This window comes from Cinclus cinclus, chromosome Z (genome assembly GCF_963662255.1).
Source record: "Cinclus cinclus chromosome Z, bCinCin1.1, whole genome shotgun sequence".
Classification (NCBI taxonomy): domain Eukaryota; kingdom Metazoa; phylum Chordata; class Aves; order Passeriformes; family Cinclidae; genus Cinclus; species Cinclus cinclus.
In genome coordinates, this window is record NC_085084.1 from 32,838,868 (window position 1) to 32,856,706 (window position 17,839).

General features: G+C 40.9%; 1 protein-coding gene across 2 annotated transcripts in view; it reads left to right on the forward strand.

Moving 5' to 3' along the window:
• Nucleotides 1-210: 210 nt before the first annotated feature.
• ECPAS (Ecm29 proteasome adaptor and scaffold) overlaps nucleotides 211-17,839 on the forward strand; it is a 58,577-nt gene continuing 40,948 nt past the window's right edge. The window contains exons 1-6 of one of the 2 annotated variants that reach the window (XM_062514070.1): nucleotides 211-254; nucleotides 7,556-7,686; nucleotides 12,125-12,241; nucleotides 13,759-13,877; nucleotides 14,956-15,108; nucleotides 17,307-17,475. In XM_062514070.1, the coding sequence (XP_062370054.1) occupies nucleotides 233-254; nucleotides 7,556-7,686; nucleotides 12,125-12,241; nucleotides 13,759-13,877; nucleotides 14,956-15,108; nucleotides 17,307-17,475 (711 nt within the window). In that variant the 5' untranslated portion in view covers nucleotides 211-232. Of the gene's footprint in view, nucleotides 255-558; nucleotides 592-7,555; nucleotides 7,687-12,124; nucleotides 12,242-13,758; nucleotides 13,878-14,955; nucleotides 15,109-17,306; nucleotides 17,476-17,839 lie in introns of those variants that run through there. The other variant, XM_062514069.1, reaches the window with a different exon arrangement.

Here is a 17,839-nt window from a genome sequence, read left to right on the forward strand (position 1 = left end):
TATCCCCGTCCGGGAAACGGTTTTGGAAGAACGACTGGGCATCGCCGGCGGGGGCGGGGCTGCGCCGCTCTGTGGGCGTGGTCCTGTCCCTCAGCGGGCGGAGCCACGCCCGGCTGTGGGCGGAGCCCTCCGCCCTCCCCGTTAGCGCACCCACGGCCGCGCGGGGGCGCCCCACGCCGCTCCCGTCCCGTCCCTGCGCCGCCGTGCCGAGCGCGGAGCCGGCGCGGCCGCCATGGAGGTCAGCGCGGACTCCGGTCAGTGCTGCCCCCGCAAACCTCCTCCTCGGGGCCCGCCGGGCGGGGCGGCGGCAGCGGGGCCGGGCCGTGTATGCGACGGGGGCGGGTGGCGGGGACGGCGGCTCTCTCTAAATATAAACTGGCTGTGACAGAAGAGCGGGCGCTGCTGTCTAGGGGATCCGCAGGGAGCAGGAGGAGGAGAAGGAGGGGGTGGAAGAGGTGGAGAGGGAGGAGGAGAGAGGCGGCCGCCGGCCCGGTGCCGGTGCCGGAGGGGGTGGGAGGTGCGGAGCGTCTCTCGCCGCCTCCCCTCCCTCCCCAGCCGGCAACATGGCCGCGGCCGCTCAGGACGAGCTCAGTAAGTGCTCGCGGCGCAGGGACTCGCAGCGGGGGCTGGCGGGCGGGCGAGGGGGCGGGCGTACCGGGGTTTCCCCGCAGAGGGTCTCCTCTGCGGTGGGGGGTCCGGCCGGGCGGTGACGGCAGCGGGGCCGGACCGGCGCTGGGAGGCCATCTCAGGAAGCGGAAAGCGGGAGCAGCGGCACCTCGCGCATCCCTGGCCCCTCCGCGGACTCGCCGGCTGCGTGACCTTGCGGGGCGGCGGCGGCTCCTGGCCGGGACGGAGCCTGGGGTCGCGGGACCCCCGGCGCAGGGGGAGCGGCCTCCGCCTACCGCTCGTGGACGGGCACGAACGGCTGCGCCTCTGCCCGTTTGGAGCTTTCGCCCCGCGTTGTGCGACTGCAGCGTCCGAACCCCAGCGGCGGTGTGACACAGGGCATGTCCAGGGGCGGGTTCCCGCAGCCCCTGGGGCGCTGTGCCGGGCGGTGGGTACGGCAGCGCAGCGCGGCCGCCCCTGCGGCGCTAGGCACATGACCGGAGGTGCCGCTGCCGCCGAGCATTCGAGAGAGCTCGGCCCTGCCTTGTCGCCTCTAAAACCTTTCTCGGAGACTCTGGGAAAGCGTATGATTAGCCTAGCTCTTTGGAGAAGCCTGTGGAACTTAAAAGAAAAAAAAAAAAAACAAAGGCGGTTCTTCTTTCCTTGGTTTTCCTGGCCTGGCATAAAGCTGGTTCCTATCTGGGAAGAGTTAATAGCAAAATAGCATATGACTCAGCCAAATGAGAGGGCCTTTGGTTGCCCTGAAATAGTACTTGGCAGTCGTCAGAGAGGAAGGGCAGAAGAAATGCTTTTAGCATATTTGAGCACTGTTGGCTTTCAGTACTCAGGAACTTCTGTGTGCTGTTTCTTAGTTTGTGTGTGTGTGTGGGGGGGGGTTGTTTGTTTGTTTTATTGTGAGCTTCTGCTTAGACAACATCCTAATTCCGCTCTTTGTTAGATGTTACTGAAACTAGGCTGAGGGATGTGAAAATGGTGGGGATGTCCCTTATGTTGCCAAGGTCCCATGGTGGAGTAGAGAAGAATCTTGATCCTGTACTCGTCCTAGAACGGGAGGACCCAAATGCCAAGCTATTTTTTCCAATGACAACTGGGATAAATTGATGTAAGGACAGTGGAAGCTCTCACTGCTGCTGTCATCCAAGTGATTCTGTTAGTTTTACAGTGTTAATGTGATTCCCCTTTGGTGAAACCAGTCAGTGTGAGTTCTCTTCCTTGTAACTCCTTGACTTTTATCTGTGTGTAATCTAGCTTTCCAGGCTCCAAATCTGCTTCTGCAAAAAATTAGTCCTCAGCCATGTGCCTGTTGCTGCACAGACCGTTCTCTTAAACTGGGCTAAAAAGACAAATGTCCCTAGACTGAGATTCACATTAATCATTTTGCCATCCATGCATTTGACCGCTGCATCCTTCAAAAATGAGAGAGTTTTATTGCTTTGCTTAGAAACCTTTTTTTCTTTGAGTGAGAGGAGGAATCTCTTTTTGGAGATTTTTTTTGTTTAGTTTGTTTTTTTTTTGTGGTACCTCTCTGTCACTGAATAGAAAGTACTGTAATCTTAAATAAAAAATTATTTAAAGCTAATGGAAAAAAGAGTAACTTCATGTAGAGAAAGAGAGGAAACTAAGTCTCCATGTGGGCTTGCTCCCTTTTGATACATTCGGATAGTTTAATTTCAGCATATTTGAAAATAAATAATTTTTCTAATAGGATGATGACTAGTCCTGAAATAACAAGAATAATTACCATTAGTTTTAGGTTGAAAAATCAAGTTTCCTTGCTTTACTTTCACATGGCTGTAGGCATGAATTTGTCTTTAGCCCCAGTCAAACATGGAAACTGTGTAGATGCTGTGTAAGGGTTGCTTCTCCTTTTAGAGGACAGATTGTTTGAAGGCAGCATAAGATGTGGCAGTTTAAAAATTTGTGCAAAATCAGTAAGTTTTCCATAAGAGTTCAAATGCAAGAGAGACAAATCATCCATTCAAATGGAGAACCTATGCTTGGCATATTGCAAATTATTTGGGTTCTGGTGTATTATTCAAGCTTTTGTGTAAACTTTTCTATAAAATGAAAGAATAGGATGGGAAAAAAACATAATATATCTCCCCTCTAACAGGCCTTCCTAGCCTTTTCAAGTGAAATCTTGTAAAACAGCCTGGTGACTATTTGTACAAATGCTCCCTTAAGTGTTTGGTTGTAGGCACACAGTGGGTTACTGGTAGAGACAAGAATAGCACCAACAAATCCTGGCTCGCTGTTTGCTGCTATAATCATACTAGATATATTTTCTTTCAGAGTCTAATAACATTTAAACAAGAATTTGACTCCTATTTTAGTAGTTGCACAGCAGATGAGAACTTTCTTCTTTCTTCTGCATGTGAAATAATGCAGAAGCAATTGCTTAGTTCTAGACAGACAAAAGGTTGTGTTAGAGCTTTTGCTTTAGTAGGAACCTGCCCCTAAAACTACCCCTGCCATCTAGGAGGTGAAGTTGAAATGCTTTTATGCCTAGGACTCTTTATTTGGTATAGGATCGTTTGGGGAAAATGGGGTGGAATGCTTGTGCATGTAATGGTTCTACAGAGTTCAGGTAATAGAGGAGGGTCCCAGGGGTTTTTTTGTCTGATTTACTGAAACTGTTAGAAATTATTTATTTAGCAGTTCTACCAATCTGTCTAAGTGATAGTTCTCAGGAAAGTGAAAATAAATTCTGACTGCATGCAGAGGTCTGCTCTTTTTAGTTCCTCAGATGTTTTGTGGCTAACAGTCAAACTATGAAGTACAGCTAGTTTGACATGTCCTAGCCCTAGCAGTTTCTTGAGTCAGTTTTCATAAAAGGAGAGGTGTGTGTTTTACTTGATACTCTGCTACACAAATGTGCATTGCTGACGGGTCTGTGTGGAATAACTGGTGTACTGTACATAATATCTACAAATACCAGAGGGAGCTGATTTGAAATGGAACTGTGCTTGGCTGAACTGAGAGATTTCTGTGATAAAAATGCAGATAAACAGTGGCATAGCTATGTCAGTAAAGTCAGGCCTTTTTTTTTTTTAATAATTAAAATAATGAGGGTAAGCTCTTAGAATTCTTGGCTGTATTGAGGTTGCTATTTCAGTGTTTATCTATATTTTAATCCTTTTTGTGTCTTTCTCTCAATTCTCTTTGTCAGAGTCTCTGTCAGTATTTACCAAATGGAAGGAAAGGGCATGTTTTGTCTATCAGCAGGCTGTGGGGTTTTACTGTTACCTTGGGTGACCAAAAGGTCTGTTCTGAGGTAACGAAATTACTCTGACCTTTTTATGGTATGGAAATTAGTGTGTCATTGTCAATGCAGCCTTTTTTTTTTTTTGTAGAATTTGTATCCTTTATCTGTGTTTTGAAAGTGATTCCTTTCTTTTTTGTCTTTGCAAGGCTAAGTGCTGAAGCCTGTATTTCTCCTTGTAGTCTTAAATGGAGATTGGAAAGAACCAGAAGTGAAACGCGCATTTTCTCACAGATAGGTAGCTGCATTGCCATGGTAACTTGGGAATTGCAGATTCCAAATACACTATGTCAGTTTACACAAATTGGACACTGGTGTTGGAAATAAGGATACAAAGATATATCTTGGTTTTCTGCCCCTTTGTTTCTTTTACATACAATGGAAGGAAATGTCTTCTTCATATGCAATGCCTTTTGTTTGGTTCTCCATATTTATCTTTGTCTTCTTGTAAATGTCTTTTTTTTCCTCAAGACAGTGCCACAAAATTGGCTTTTTTTTTGTGGAAGTACTGCACAGCAGCATAAAAAGAAGTGATTGTGCCAGAATACATGACTAACTGTTTAAAATTCTGCAAGGACTTAGTTGTACATTTTTTAAAAGTAGAACTACTTACTGATTTTTTTAACTCATGCACCTTATTCTTTGATGTGTTGTGTTTTTTAATCCATAGTAAAATGCTAACTGTCATAGCTGTAGCACACATACAATGTTTCTAAGGTTGGTTTCCAGTTGCTAAGGCTTTTTCCAAACAGTGTTTGTCCTTTCTGCCCTCTCCCACTCTCCTTGCTATGTAATAAAGCAAGTTAGACATCTTGCTTTATTTCTACTATCAGATAGACTCCTAAAATTGCAAATGTGCAGTTGTTTGGTTGGCAGTAGGGGCTGTAAAATCAGATGGAGGAGATTTTAGCTTTATACTTAAAACTTGGGAAATGCACAATGTGGGAAATTGAGACCAGTTGCTAGCCAACTATACTGTGTGATATCTGGTGCATAGTGGTCTGCCTGCTGGCTGAGGCTGAGTGGAGGCTGTGAAGAGATATAAAGGAGGGAAAGACACTTTCCTCATGCCAGCCAGGAGGTCTGCAGCAAACATGAAGACAGGACATAGCACCTGAGACCCAGATACTTCATCCACAGTTACTTTCCTGGACCATTGTTTGTGGTGCTTTAAGTCTCTAGTGTTTATGCTTTCCTGTAATGAATGCTGTCAGCTTGAGAAATGGTCTTAATTGTTAGTAGAATAAAAACTGTGGAGGAAATATTTGATGTACAATATTTGGGAGGTTATATGGCTCTTTGTTTTCCTGTCCCACTGCTATGGATACAGCCTCCATCAGCAGCAAGGGAGAGTGCTCTGACCAGAAACTTGACCAGTTTCTTAACTACATTCAGGTGACCAGTATCCTTGAATTTGCTGAAGAATCTTGTCATGATTATGGTTAAGGGCAGAATATCTGATGATGTATTAGGGCTTAACTGGCTTTGCAACAGAGGCATGAGAAAAGTAATAAACTTACCTCACAGGCTGCATAAAGAAGGGGTAGCTTTTTGTCCTCTTGATCTCTGTTATTGTTGTTGGTACTATTTCCAACATTCTGGTTGCTGCTTGAAACAAGAGAAAATAGAGGAAGGTGGAAATGGGGCAGATGCTTCTGATTCAGTGCATTGCTGCATTTCCTGAGTGCACATGTGAAATGGTTTCTCTGCCTTTCAGAAGGTGTGTGTGTAGTCCAGTGACTAGCAACAAATCACTTTAGAACTGACTTTGGTTGTGTTTCCTTGCACTTGTTTTTGGTATATTGCTGTGTGAAAGAACATGTTGAGAAAAGTTCCTCAGTTGATTTACTTGATGGATCTGCAGTGTTCTCCTGGCATTCTAGGTCCAGGGGGAGAGATTTGATAGTTTTTATTCATTGTTTGAGTAATTTCAGCTGCTTGAAGTGACTTCAGTAGCCCCTTACTGCCTGTGGGGTAGTGAGACACCAAGGAGGCCCTTGAATGGGGGTTCATTGGGATGGGAGGGGTGGGGGAAGGATGACACAAAAAGGAAGGTGAAAAGAAATCAAATGTCATGATTTTTTTAAAAAATTGAAGCATGAGATATGTTGTAAAGCCATTGATTAGCTGACAGCCTGAGTGGTCTTTGAAATCTGAAACAGGATTGACTCTTACCTTCAGTTTATATTATAGATGCTGCAGAGTTTTTGCTTGTAGTTTCCTTGACAGTAAAATTTCATCGTCCTCTGTTCAGCTGTCTGTCATATTTGCTTAGCAGAAAATGAAATCTTGGAAGGGGTATTTTTTTTGTTTAATGTGCATCTGGCAGACGAGGAATGATGATAAAAATACAGGGATAGCACAGGTTTTAAAAATAGAACGGTAAAGGCTTCTGAAGCTAAGTCATCATATGTTTGCTGGTTAGAGCTGTATTTGCATTTCAACATCCCTTTTGTTCACTTTGATTCTAACCATATCCGTTCACTTCAGGCATTACTGCTGCCCTGTACCTGTGCATTTTTTCTTTTTTTTTTCTCCTCCGTAGTCCTTTACAGTCAACTTGGTGATCCTCCTCTGCTCTCCTTGGTCTCCCTCTAATCTGAATTACTATAGGTCACTTTGCTTTAGTCTTCGGAGAAATTACTTCCTCCTTATCTCCTCCTATTTCCTTCCTGTCTTAAGACATTTAGCCCTTCAAAAGCGTTGGACCTCCTTACTACCTGTGAGACCGGGCTTCATTGTTGCAGGATGAAAAACAGATACTTCTGGTCCTGTGTGCAAGGATTCTTCTCCATCCAGCTGTTGGCAATGCTGCTGTTGCTGGGGAGGCTTGGTTTTGCTTCTGGTACCTGTTGGGGCAGCTGCATGCTGCCACTTGAAATAAGGACATTTAACCTTGTTTTTATCAAAACAAATGGTCCTCACCCTTTGTGCTTGAGCTCTTGACAGAAGATTTTGGTGCCATCTGTTTTTGTGAAATGATTTATTGTTTCTTCCTTTCTGGGTTTGGGGTGTAGATCAGCTGGCCAGAGGAAGGTGAATTAAAACACTCCAGCCACTTTGTAGAGTGATAATAGGATCACAACAACATGTCCTACCTTTCACGCTTGCGCTCTTACTCCTATTGATGATAGTGCTGTCTTTTTGAAAATGGATCAGCTGCTTATAACAAACAAGTAACTGCTACAGCCAGCATTTGTTCAGATTTTCTGGGAGACTGAATTGCCCCAGCTCACACGTGCTTGACAGGTTAGCCTGTGTCAAGATGTCATTTGAATACTTCTGTAACCCTAACCTGTGAGTATCGAATTTACCCTGGAGCAGTTGTCTCGAGCTTCAGTTTTTCTCTCTAGTTTGTTTCTTGTGCTTTCAGACGTGAGGACTGTACATGCAAAGGCAGCATTAATTACTTTTGTCTTTGCTAGGAGAGCTCTCCATGCACTTGTGAAGGCTAATACTGGAACTCATCAGGCTGGTTTCTACCATCATTAGTTTTCTTAGTGTTAAAAATCTGTGATGAATACTGTTGAGATATAAGTACTCTAATGACTGCAGCATTTCTTATAAGTCAATTATGGATGTTCAGAAAAAGTTTTCTTGCTACAGGAATTTTGAGTTCCAACCAGTTTCTCTTTTTCTTTATTTTTTTTCTTTAATTAACTGCAGATCAGCTGGAGCGCGTGTTCTTGCGCCTTGGCCATGCAGAAACGGATGAGCAGTTACAGAACATTATTTCAAAATTCCTGCCCCCTGTTCTCCTCAAGCTGTCCAGCACACAGGAAGGAGTTCGCAAAAAGGTAAGGGTTCAATTTATTGTAAAGATACATTGTCCTAATCGGGGAGATTGAAATGCCCATGATGTATCATGGATGTTCTCTGTTGAGAAAATTACTCTTTGAGAAAAAATTATCATTACTGTAATAGAGAATTGGTTCATTACACCCGTTAGAGCTTAAACAAAACAGTCAGTGCTTGTGTCAGCACAAGCTTTGCAGATGTGTGGAGGCTGTATTTGTTTCCACTTGAGGCTGGCCAGCTCTGAGTTAGCCTGGGACCGAGGCTTGCTGCCGTACAGACGGTTGTCTTAGCTTCCAGGGCTGTTGTGCTTCCACCTGACTTAGGGCACATGTGAAGCAAACTTGCTTCTGTGCACAAGATACCATGAAGCCATACTCATTGATGTCATTCACTTGGCTGATAACTGGAATGGGAGCAAGAACCAAGTAATTTTGAAGGTGGACTGTGGAAACCTGAAAAAATTCAGTTCCCTGGTATGGAAGGCAGCTTTGTCACAGAATTTGTCCAGATACTTTAATATGTACATGAATGGCCAAAACTGTTTGTTTGGTTTTTGCCTGTAACCGGGCATAGGGAGCAAGGACCAGGCAGTTTTAAAGGTGAAATTTAATTTTTAACTGGATAATTCAGTTTCCTGCATTAGGTATTAGGTCTGCTAGTAGGGGTGGACTGGAATGTTTTGGAGCAGAGTGCAGATGAAGTATTGGGGGTTACTGGTGGAAAAGAAGCTTGTCCCTCTGTCTTGTAGAAATAGGGAAATGATCATTCAATGCACTGTTACTGCATTTACAAGTAGATTTCAGAACTTGCAAGTAACTGTAGCATAGATTTTTCTCAAAGTTTTGCGCAAAGCATGGCCCTAAGAGTGATTACATGAAAGTGGATCTGTGGATGTCATGCCATTCCACTGGGCTGAAAGGCAGGTACTTCAACTCAGATCTGTTGTTTGTCTGAATACCTGATTACCATGTGTGCTTGAAGCTGTGAAGAAAGGCATTTAACCAGCTGGTGAAATTTCTTAGGGTATTTTTGTATGATTTTTTTTTCTCTAAGATGGAATGTGTTGTCAGTTATTTTGGAGTGTTGGAAGATCCAGGAAAGGGGGAGGACTAGTCTTTTGAAAATTAAATTTTAAGAGGCCTCTTGAAATTACCCAGCCTAGTTCAGGTTATACTGTAGTAGTAATTAATAGTTTTTGTGTTAGCATGAGTAATGAAATAAAATGCATTTCTTCCTCCTTTTTTAGGTGTTTAAACTATTGATTTTCATCCACACCAGATAATAATAATACAAGCAGTTATAGAACTTCCACATACTTTTTGATTTTGTCAAATTCATTGCAGTCATGTAGATTACCCTGAATTCTGCCCTTGCCATATCAGTGAAGGGCATTTGACCTTTTCTGTATTCTGTTTTCATTATAAATTTAAAATGTAGCCAGAAAGCTCGTATGGGTTGACTTTTTTCAATGTTATACTTTTTCCATAGCAAAATAAATTGTCAGTGAGACAGAAGTGAGGGGAAGACTTGCCAGTGTTTTATTCTAACTGATATCAGTGAACATTTACTATGTTGCATATAACTTGCAAGTAAATTTCTTCTATGTGCACGTTCATCTTTCCCATTACTTACATTGGAACTCAGCTTGTCAATCTTCTTGCTCTTATGTTGTTTAATGTAGTGGGAAAACATGCTAAGAATTCTGCTAAGAATTGCCTTTTCAAATTCCTAACTTTCCATTGTTAATTTTGCCTGTTGGATACTAGGCAAAATTAGCAATGCCTGGTGCTTGTTGTTCAACAGCAGCTTAAATAATATTAAGCAATGTAAGCAAAAGGAAAGCATGTATTTTTTGTCATGAGCATTCAGGTGATTGGAAAGCTGATCTAATAAAGCTAATAAATGAATAGAATAGAAAGAGAATGGCAAACTCTCTATTAACCCAGTGACTCCTATTACCAGTGACAAAACTGACACCTCATGTCATTCGTGTCTCTCTCCCACAGTGATTGTTGTAGTTAAAAACCCATAAACCCACCACCAACAGCAATAAAAGTGTGTGACAATATAGTTAACCATGGTTTAAAAACTTATATAATTTTAATTGAATTGGCAATATCGCTTTTGATAGTAGAGATATGAGCAAATGAGAACATTTGTGTTTTGTGAGTATACTGCTAAGTGTACAGCATTACAGTTGTTCAATGATTTCTTTCACCCAACTTTAGAGGCATGGTTTAGTTCACAAGTACATCAGAAGGGTTGACAATGTTCTAAGCTTACTTTGACTCCTCAGACTAACTTTGTCCTCAAGCTTGTACTGCTGGAATAAAATGGGGAAATTAAATTCCATTTTTCTTCCTGTTGCCTTAATGTATTCCTTTGTTGGTTTTATTGGAGCCCTTAATTTTTTGACTGTTATGTCACTGCTGCAATGAGTAGTTTGAGCTCATTGCCCTCATACATTTTCAGATCTAGGATGTAGTCTATCTGTGGGGATAAGCTTGTAATGCCTATACCTTCTTAATTCATTGAGGCTGAAGAAGTAATCCCTTTTCAGACCATGGTTTCACAAATGAGTTAAATTTTACTCTAGGATGTCTTCTACGAAATTGGTTATCCTAGTGGTGTCACATAAAGAATGAATCCAGGGTAAATTCACTCTTCTTCTTCAAATGAGCTCCAAGAGGTGTTTTTACACTGGCAGCATTTGTGCCAGACTGGATACCATTGGCACTTTAAATGTATCCTAAGTGAGGCCAGCAAAAATGAAGTCAAAAGTTGCACATGTTTGCTTGAATCAGGTCTGAAGGGTAGGACTGATGACATCCTTAGCTCACTTGTTTGACATTAATGATTAGAGAAATAGGACATGAGCTAAACCCTCACACATAATGCCAGTTGCAGCCACATGTTTTTTTACCAGCCAACACTGGTAATTTGAACATGTTTCTTGAGTTGTCTTAGTATCTCCTACCCTTTCACAAAGAGATCTGTGCAGACAGGTTTTTTTCCTCTCTAAAATATTATGAATTTGTAACTGTTGCAGTAAATTTACAGCAGCAAAATTTGGTAGCTGTCAATGTTACTTAGTTTGTTAGTTTATCTCTAGTTTTGATCACCAAAGATGGTGCCTAAGAGGCTGCTCCTAGGCATATGTAGGTCTAGGAGCACACATCTTATGTAGGCTGTTCAGCATACATATGGTTCTGCAGTTTCCATTACGGGCTTCTGTGATGGCAGTTTAGCTGCTTTTTCGGCATACTATGACCAAAGCAATGATCCCTTGAAAACACAGGATGCCCTATTTTTTTTGGCTTGAATTGCTCGAAGTCACCATGAATCTAGGACTGGCTCTGACTGGTTTTGCTGGATCTGAAGGGATTTCATCTAACGTCACTTCCATTTTTTTTTGTGCTGCCTTTTTTGAGAATCTGATTAAATTTGCAAGCAAGATACATCAGTGTGATATCTCAGAATGGATAATTATTCTAGAGTAGAAATTGTAGTTTTTCAGTTTCCTTCATTCAGTTACAATACCTCCTTCAGGATATTTAAAAATGGTGCTTTGGTGATGCTAAGAAACTCCCTAATGGGTTTGTAGAATCATGGGGTAATTCAGCTTGGAGGGGACCTTAGGAGGTCACCAGAGTAATTTCCTATTTAAAACAGCCCATTACAAGTTCAGTTCAGGATGAAGGTGAAGGTTTTATTGAGATGGGTCTTGGGAAACCACGGAGGATGAAGACTGTACAAATGCTCTGAGCACCAGCTTCACTGCTTGATAGTCTTTATCGTGGACCTCTCAACACACTCAGATTGTGTTTCAACACACTCTGGCCCCAGTTTTGCTTGCTGTCTGTCAGAGCCCAGGGTCACTCCCCTTAAGCAGCTGCCTGTTCCCCTTGGCATTGCTGCTGGGACTCTGCCTGCCCAGGGAGGACTGCACATTGCTTCTTACATTCACAGCACTCCTGTTGGCATCTCCTCTTGTTTGAAGGTTTTCAGTTCTGTAATGCTCCACTTCAAGCAGCTCAGTTCTTATACACTTATTTGGTGACTTTATTATGCTTTTGTCTGTTTTGTGAATTGGAGTTGTTCTGCAGATTTCCAAGCCAGAGCCATTTTGACAGATAGTAAACAAATTGTGGAGAGAACTTGTCGTCTTCAGTAATCCTTCCTTTCATATTTTTCTGTTGATGGATGTTATTGATTGTGAGGTTTGGGACTACTGTGTTTGTCTTACCAGTGACATGGTTTCAAGATAATGCTATAAATTATGGCTTCTGTTTTCTTACAGGTAAAATAATCTGTTAGATCAGACTTGATTTGCCTATACTAAGCCTGCTTAATGGACTGATCTTGATAATTGGACCCTGAAGTAGCAACATTAATGGTGGTTCTTTCAAGTTCTTTTGTTTTTTTCCTTCTTGTCAGGTCATGGAGCTGCTGGTTCATCTGAATAAGCGCATCAAAAGCAGACCAAAAATTCAGCTTCCAGTAGAGACATTGCTAGTTCAATATCAAGATCCTTCTGCAGTGTCATTTGTCACTGTAAGTGTCTGTTTTCCAAGACTGTTTGCTGTATTCTGCTTTAGCAAGCAGAATATTCTTTAAAGCTCCTTTATTTAGCTCTGCAGTTTTCCTAGCAAGTGTATAATTGTTACAAGGTTGATGTTTTAAGAGCTTTTTTACACTCAGTTTTATAGTTTGGTGTGGGTGAACCTTAGTTTCATAAAGCATTTTGCTGTTCAAATTACTGACAGTTACTCTTGATATTTCATGATTGCATGAATTGTCATTGTTTGTATTGTAAAGGGTCTGTTAATTGGTAGAAGCTTCATTTTGCAAGCATCTACCAATCCTTATCCTGAATCTGCAGGATCAGAGTTTTACTTTGAACACCTTTATCTCTTGAGGACCTGTATTTTTTTGTGGTTTTAGGGTCAGGACCTTAGCAGAGCAAGATAATGTTATAGATGGTGAAACTTCAATAGATTATTTTGTTCTATCTAATTTAAAAAGTGAAAATAGTTTTTAAATGTTTTTCTGAAACTTATGAAACTATGAATCAGTTTGCATTTCAGTTTTGATAGGTCTGTTGCAAATCATCATGAAGAAACAGAAGTGATTAAATCATAGGGAAACTTCTTACTTTTTGTTTTAAACTTTAAATAGCAGTTACATACATAAAAGTAATCTTAGCTTGTCTTAAGCAAGTGGCATTGTCTGGAATTCTTTTCTCTGGAAACTTTTTTAAAATTATCAAGACTTCTGGAGCGCATATGTTTTGTAGAGCAAAATGAACCATCTTGTTTGAAGACATACTTGACAAACTCTGCATTTGGCTGGACTTGTCCAAAACATTTTTTCATTCACATGTCTCAGCGATGCTTATTGCTTTTCATCACAAGTCCTCATAGCATTTAAACTCAAGTGTCCTCTACAAAGTAGTGTAGTGCACTACAGCACTCTTTGGCACTTCTTTCAACCATGTCATGGAACACAACTCTTTCCTCTGCGCTTCTTGGCTGGATTTAGATGTACAGCCTAACAGTTGGATAGTCCAATATTCAGTACTGGTCTGCTATGCTGTCCTGTCACTGGACTCTTAATTGCATTTGCAGTTTTTAAATAAGGTGATTTAGAAACATGTTTTCAAGAGAAATTTTGTCTATGCTACTGACTTTGTGTTTATTCAATATTGTTTTCTATTTTATTTCAGAAATAGGTAAGAGAGATCATTACATTTGCCTTCTTTTAAGCTGTTGCTTAGTTGCAACTGCTTCTGGAGAAATTGGCAGTGAAAAAAAACAAACCAAGAGAGAGGTTTTTTTCATTTTTTTCCACCTTTTAAAGCAGAGGCCCAGCAAGACCTGCTCTGAGTAGTCCTTGCTGGTCTCCACTTTAATGGTTGTCAGTTTGGTCAGTCTTAGTCTTACAAAATTGGTCTTAAAGAACGTACGTTATTTACAATACCCAATTATGTAACAGGACATACAAGAAGAGGTTAAGGAACACATACTTCTTTTCTGTTGCTACAATACTGTGTGCTTTTTCTATCCCTTTAGAATTTTACCATAATTTATGTTAAGATGGGATACCCCCGTCTGCCTGTGGAAAAACAGTGTGAATTGGCTCCAACCCTTCTCACTGCAATGGAAGGGAAACCTCAACCACAACAAGACAGGTATAACTACTTACTCTTGCAGCAAATTTTGTTGGTGTTGTTTTAGTTAAATAACTTGCATAAGTTTGTAAAAGACTTCTTTTCCTTAGTGCTGTCTTCATTACTTAGGATGTTATTGGCATGTACAATTTGGATGAGTAATTCAGTCATTTGGATGGTACAAAAAATTATAGTCTAATGATGTAATAATATACAGAATCTGCAGCAGCAGACTCCTTGTATGATAAGGGGTCTGTGTTATGATGGAAATGAAATGTTCGAGTTCTGGTTTCCAGCTGAAGGCCAGACTTTCAGTAAATAACCTCTGACCAGCTGCAGGAGCAGTGCTAGATGTCTGAATGCCACTCCAAATTGAGAAACAGTGTTTCAAGTAAGTAGGAATTTTAGCTAAGTTGTAATGTGTGGAAAAAAGACCGTTGGGAACTGCTGTATGCTAAGAACCTCTAGAAAACTGTGACTAATGGTCCTGGGTTCTTACCTACACTGAGATGAGTTTCCACTGTGCTGGCATTGAAAAATGTCATTTAAATCATGTCTTTGTTCACTCTATGTATTGTGATGATGTAAAAATATTTTTAAATGGCATTGCTAAAAAGTTTTGCAGTAAAATCTTGCTTCCATCTATGAGATTAGTGTGAAAATACCCTGGAGCATGGCTTTTCTCTGTTGGAAGGACCAAGTACATGAGTAAAGAGAGCGTTGGAAAATCTTTGTACTAGTATACAACCAGTGTATTTGCCAGCATTTCTTAAGGATGTGACAGACCTAGACTGTATTTTGTGGCATAATTATGAAACTGTCAAAAATCTGGATTTATTTCTCCAAATGTCTGCATGTATGCAGACATATATGTTCCATTTTAAGGACAAATCCTAATTTATCTTCTGCTTTCCATTTTTAAGTATATAAGGTGACAAAATATAGACCACTGGATTGTGAATATGTTTTAACTTTTGTTAAGATTTTCTTTTTTTGCTACTAAGAACCAGGTTTGTTGTAAAAGGTTTCTCTCTTGTGTGTTTTAAACAAACAGGTGTGGTTTTTTTAAATGGTTGCAGTAAATGTAATTGTTTTTCAGCCTAATGCATCTTCTAATACCAACCCTTTTTCACATGAAATACCCTGCTGAACCACTGAAAGCAGCAACTTCTCCGTTTAATCTTGCTGAAAAACCAAAGACTGTACAGCTGCTTTTGGACTTTATGTTGGATGTTCTTCTCATGCCTTATGGGTGAGTTGATACCAGTCTTCTCTGGCGTTGATATGTGAAACAGTACAAGCTGCACCCTTGAAAACTCATTTGAAATATGCTATTACTTCCTGGCTTGAATGAAACCAGTGGAAAGGTACTAAAGAAGTTGATAATTTTAAGAACAGAAGAAGATGAAGATTTAAGAAGATGGAGCACCATCTTCCTTATTTTACAAAACATCTATTTTCTACTGAATTGGGTGTTACAAAATTCTGTCCTTACCTCTTTTGAGATCAAAGTGAAACTGTGAGACCTGTGAACTATCTGATAAATAGCAAACCCTTTCAAATATAAGCCTGATAAAAATGCATGCTCATCTCTCTGCAGTTTTAAGGCTTATTCCTGTGAGGTCATAAGCGAGAATAATCTCTAAAAACTTGTGCTTTCCAGAGTTGAATGTTTGAACAAGGTTTGTCTTTTGTCTGTCTTCTGGTGAAAAATGTTCAAACTGCAGTGGTGTTGTCTTAGTGTGAATACTGTTTTTGAAACTAAGAAGAATGTACAGACAACTTGAATTTACTGATCACTGCTTGTTAGGAAGCTTCCAGTGTCTAAAATCAATACTTTCTCAAAATGTTTTTTCCAATAACTGTTTGGTTTTTTTTTTTCGTGTCTTTGTATTGCTAGGGGAGCTTTTGCTTTGAAGGAAAACAGAAATAATTTTGATGGTAGACCACATTTCTCTTTTTTCTGGCAATAAAAGTCTTACAGGATTGGTACCAGTATGATTTTTTTGAGCTCATAACTCTTGCTCACCTGAATGGATTAACCTGAAGGAATGAATTTAAAATAGTGATCACTATGGTTTTTCTTCATGTAGATTTGCTGGAGGCCATGCTCCCCAATTAGGGGGGCACACTTCCCTTCTGTTTGAATGCGCAGAATCCTGCAGCTTGTAGTTTTGAATGCCTGTTCTTCTGTTCATCTGTTCAACACTCTAGTAGGTCCAGGTTAATTGCACTGTACTTCATCCATGGCTGTAGCTTCAACAGATGACATCCTTGGGCTTTCCACTGAGACTTCATTCCCTTCCATGCTTTAATATTCTGGCCAAACATGAGTTTTTAAATCACAGAATCATTTTGCTTGGAAGAGACCTCTGAGAAAGCACTCAGACTGAGAGTATCAAACTGAGAGACACTGGAAGTAGGAGGTGAAGGTTTTAATTTTCTTTCCAGAAGGTGCAGAAAGTGTCTTGAGAGAGCTTGTGGCTCTGGATGTCTGTCTGTCTTAAAGTCTTGCTCCCTGGGGTGAGGCTGCTCACACTGGTTTATAACTAATTTGTACTTGTTAGAGCTTGATTTGTCATTGTCCAGTTGTGAATTAGCCTTTCACTGCAGTAAAGCAACCACAAAGCTTAACTGTAGGGTTTAAAGCTTGTAATAAAGTGTTTAAAGTTTTAACTAATGAGACTTGGAATGAATCCTTATTGTTGATATTGTTTACCTCTTTTTGTTGTCTTGTGTGCTGAATACAAAATGGGAGGCTGGCTGGGGTGAAATAATTCTTGTTGGTCTCTGTACTGCAATTTTGAGGCCATTTGGCCAACTTCCAAAGAGGTGGGCTGTCTTTTATGAAAGCATGGAGGTTAGCACCGGGCAGCTAGATCAGATGGTCTTACAAAAGAACAATCTCTGTAAACTTATTATTTTTGCTTTGCTTCCCTGCCCAGTACTAATACTGGGCATTTTCCAAAACAGTATCTCATTTATTTATTTTTTTATATCAGGATTTGTTTCCTTCCACTTATGTTACGTATGCTTCATTGTTTCCCTTGTTAGGTTTGTGTTTTTTATAGAAATCATACAAATGTTATTGGAGCTTTTGGTATGTGTTCCTTGAATGTAGTACTGCATGAGTATTTACTTCTAATACAAAAGAGATTTTTTTTTTTCTGGTTTATAAGCTAAGAACTCTTTCTGGAAATGCCAGTGGACAGTTCCCTTTTCGAACTGGAATTTGTTTTTGTTTACAATGACATTGTTATGGCTCTTGTAGAATATGTTGGGATGATTTGTAGCAGAGCTTCAAATTCTATCTTATGTTACAGCCATGGGATTAATTAAAGAAAAATAATCAAGTTGGACAAGCTATGTGTCTTTCTCAATTCCAGAACTTATTTCAGCTGGCAGTGTGGATTGGAAAAGGCACTAACAAGTCTTTCCCTGCCTGCTTAGGTTTGTATTGAATGAATCTCAAAGTCGACAAAATGTGCCCTCAGCCCAGGGGTCTTCATCAAGTAGCGTTGGAGGTGCTGGAATCCCTCAGCCACCTCCAGGGATGAGCTTTTATGCAGCCAAGAGGGTAATTGGAGATAGTCCATGGACACCAGAGCTGCTGGAACAGGTATTTAGGGTCTGGTCCTTGGTGAGCTGTGTGTGGTAATGGGGATGGTTGTGGATGGAGGAATGGAAAGCTGGAGGGAAAATATGTAACTGATTCTGGGCAGATCTTTAGTTGCCCTGGGGGAATTTATTGAGGAATTTTGCAGTGGGGAGGAAGGTGATTTGGAAGCAGCCCTGACTGCAACCTAGCCTTGTGTTTTATTCCCAAAGGCTGCAACAGTGTCTTCTGTTTCTGAAGCATCCTTTTTTAGGAGTGGTGTAATAAAGTATCCTGTAATGGTAATGCTGGTACTATGCTGTAGATAACTTCAGCAAGAGGCAAGCTAGAGGTGAAGAGCATGTGAACTTCTCCTTAAGCAAACTGA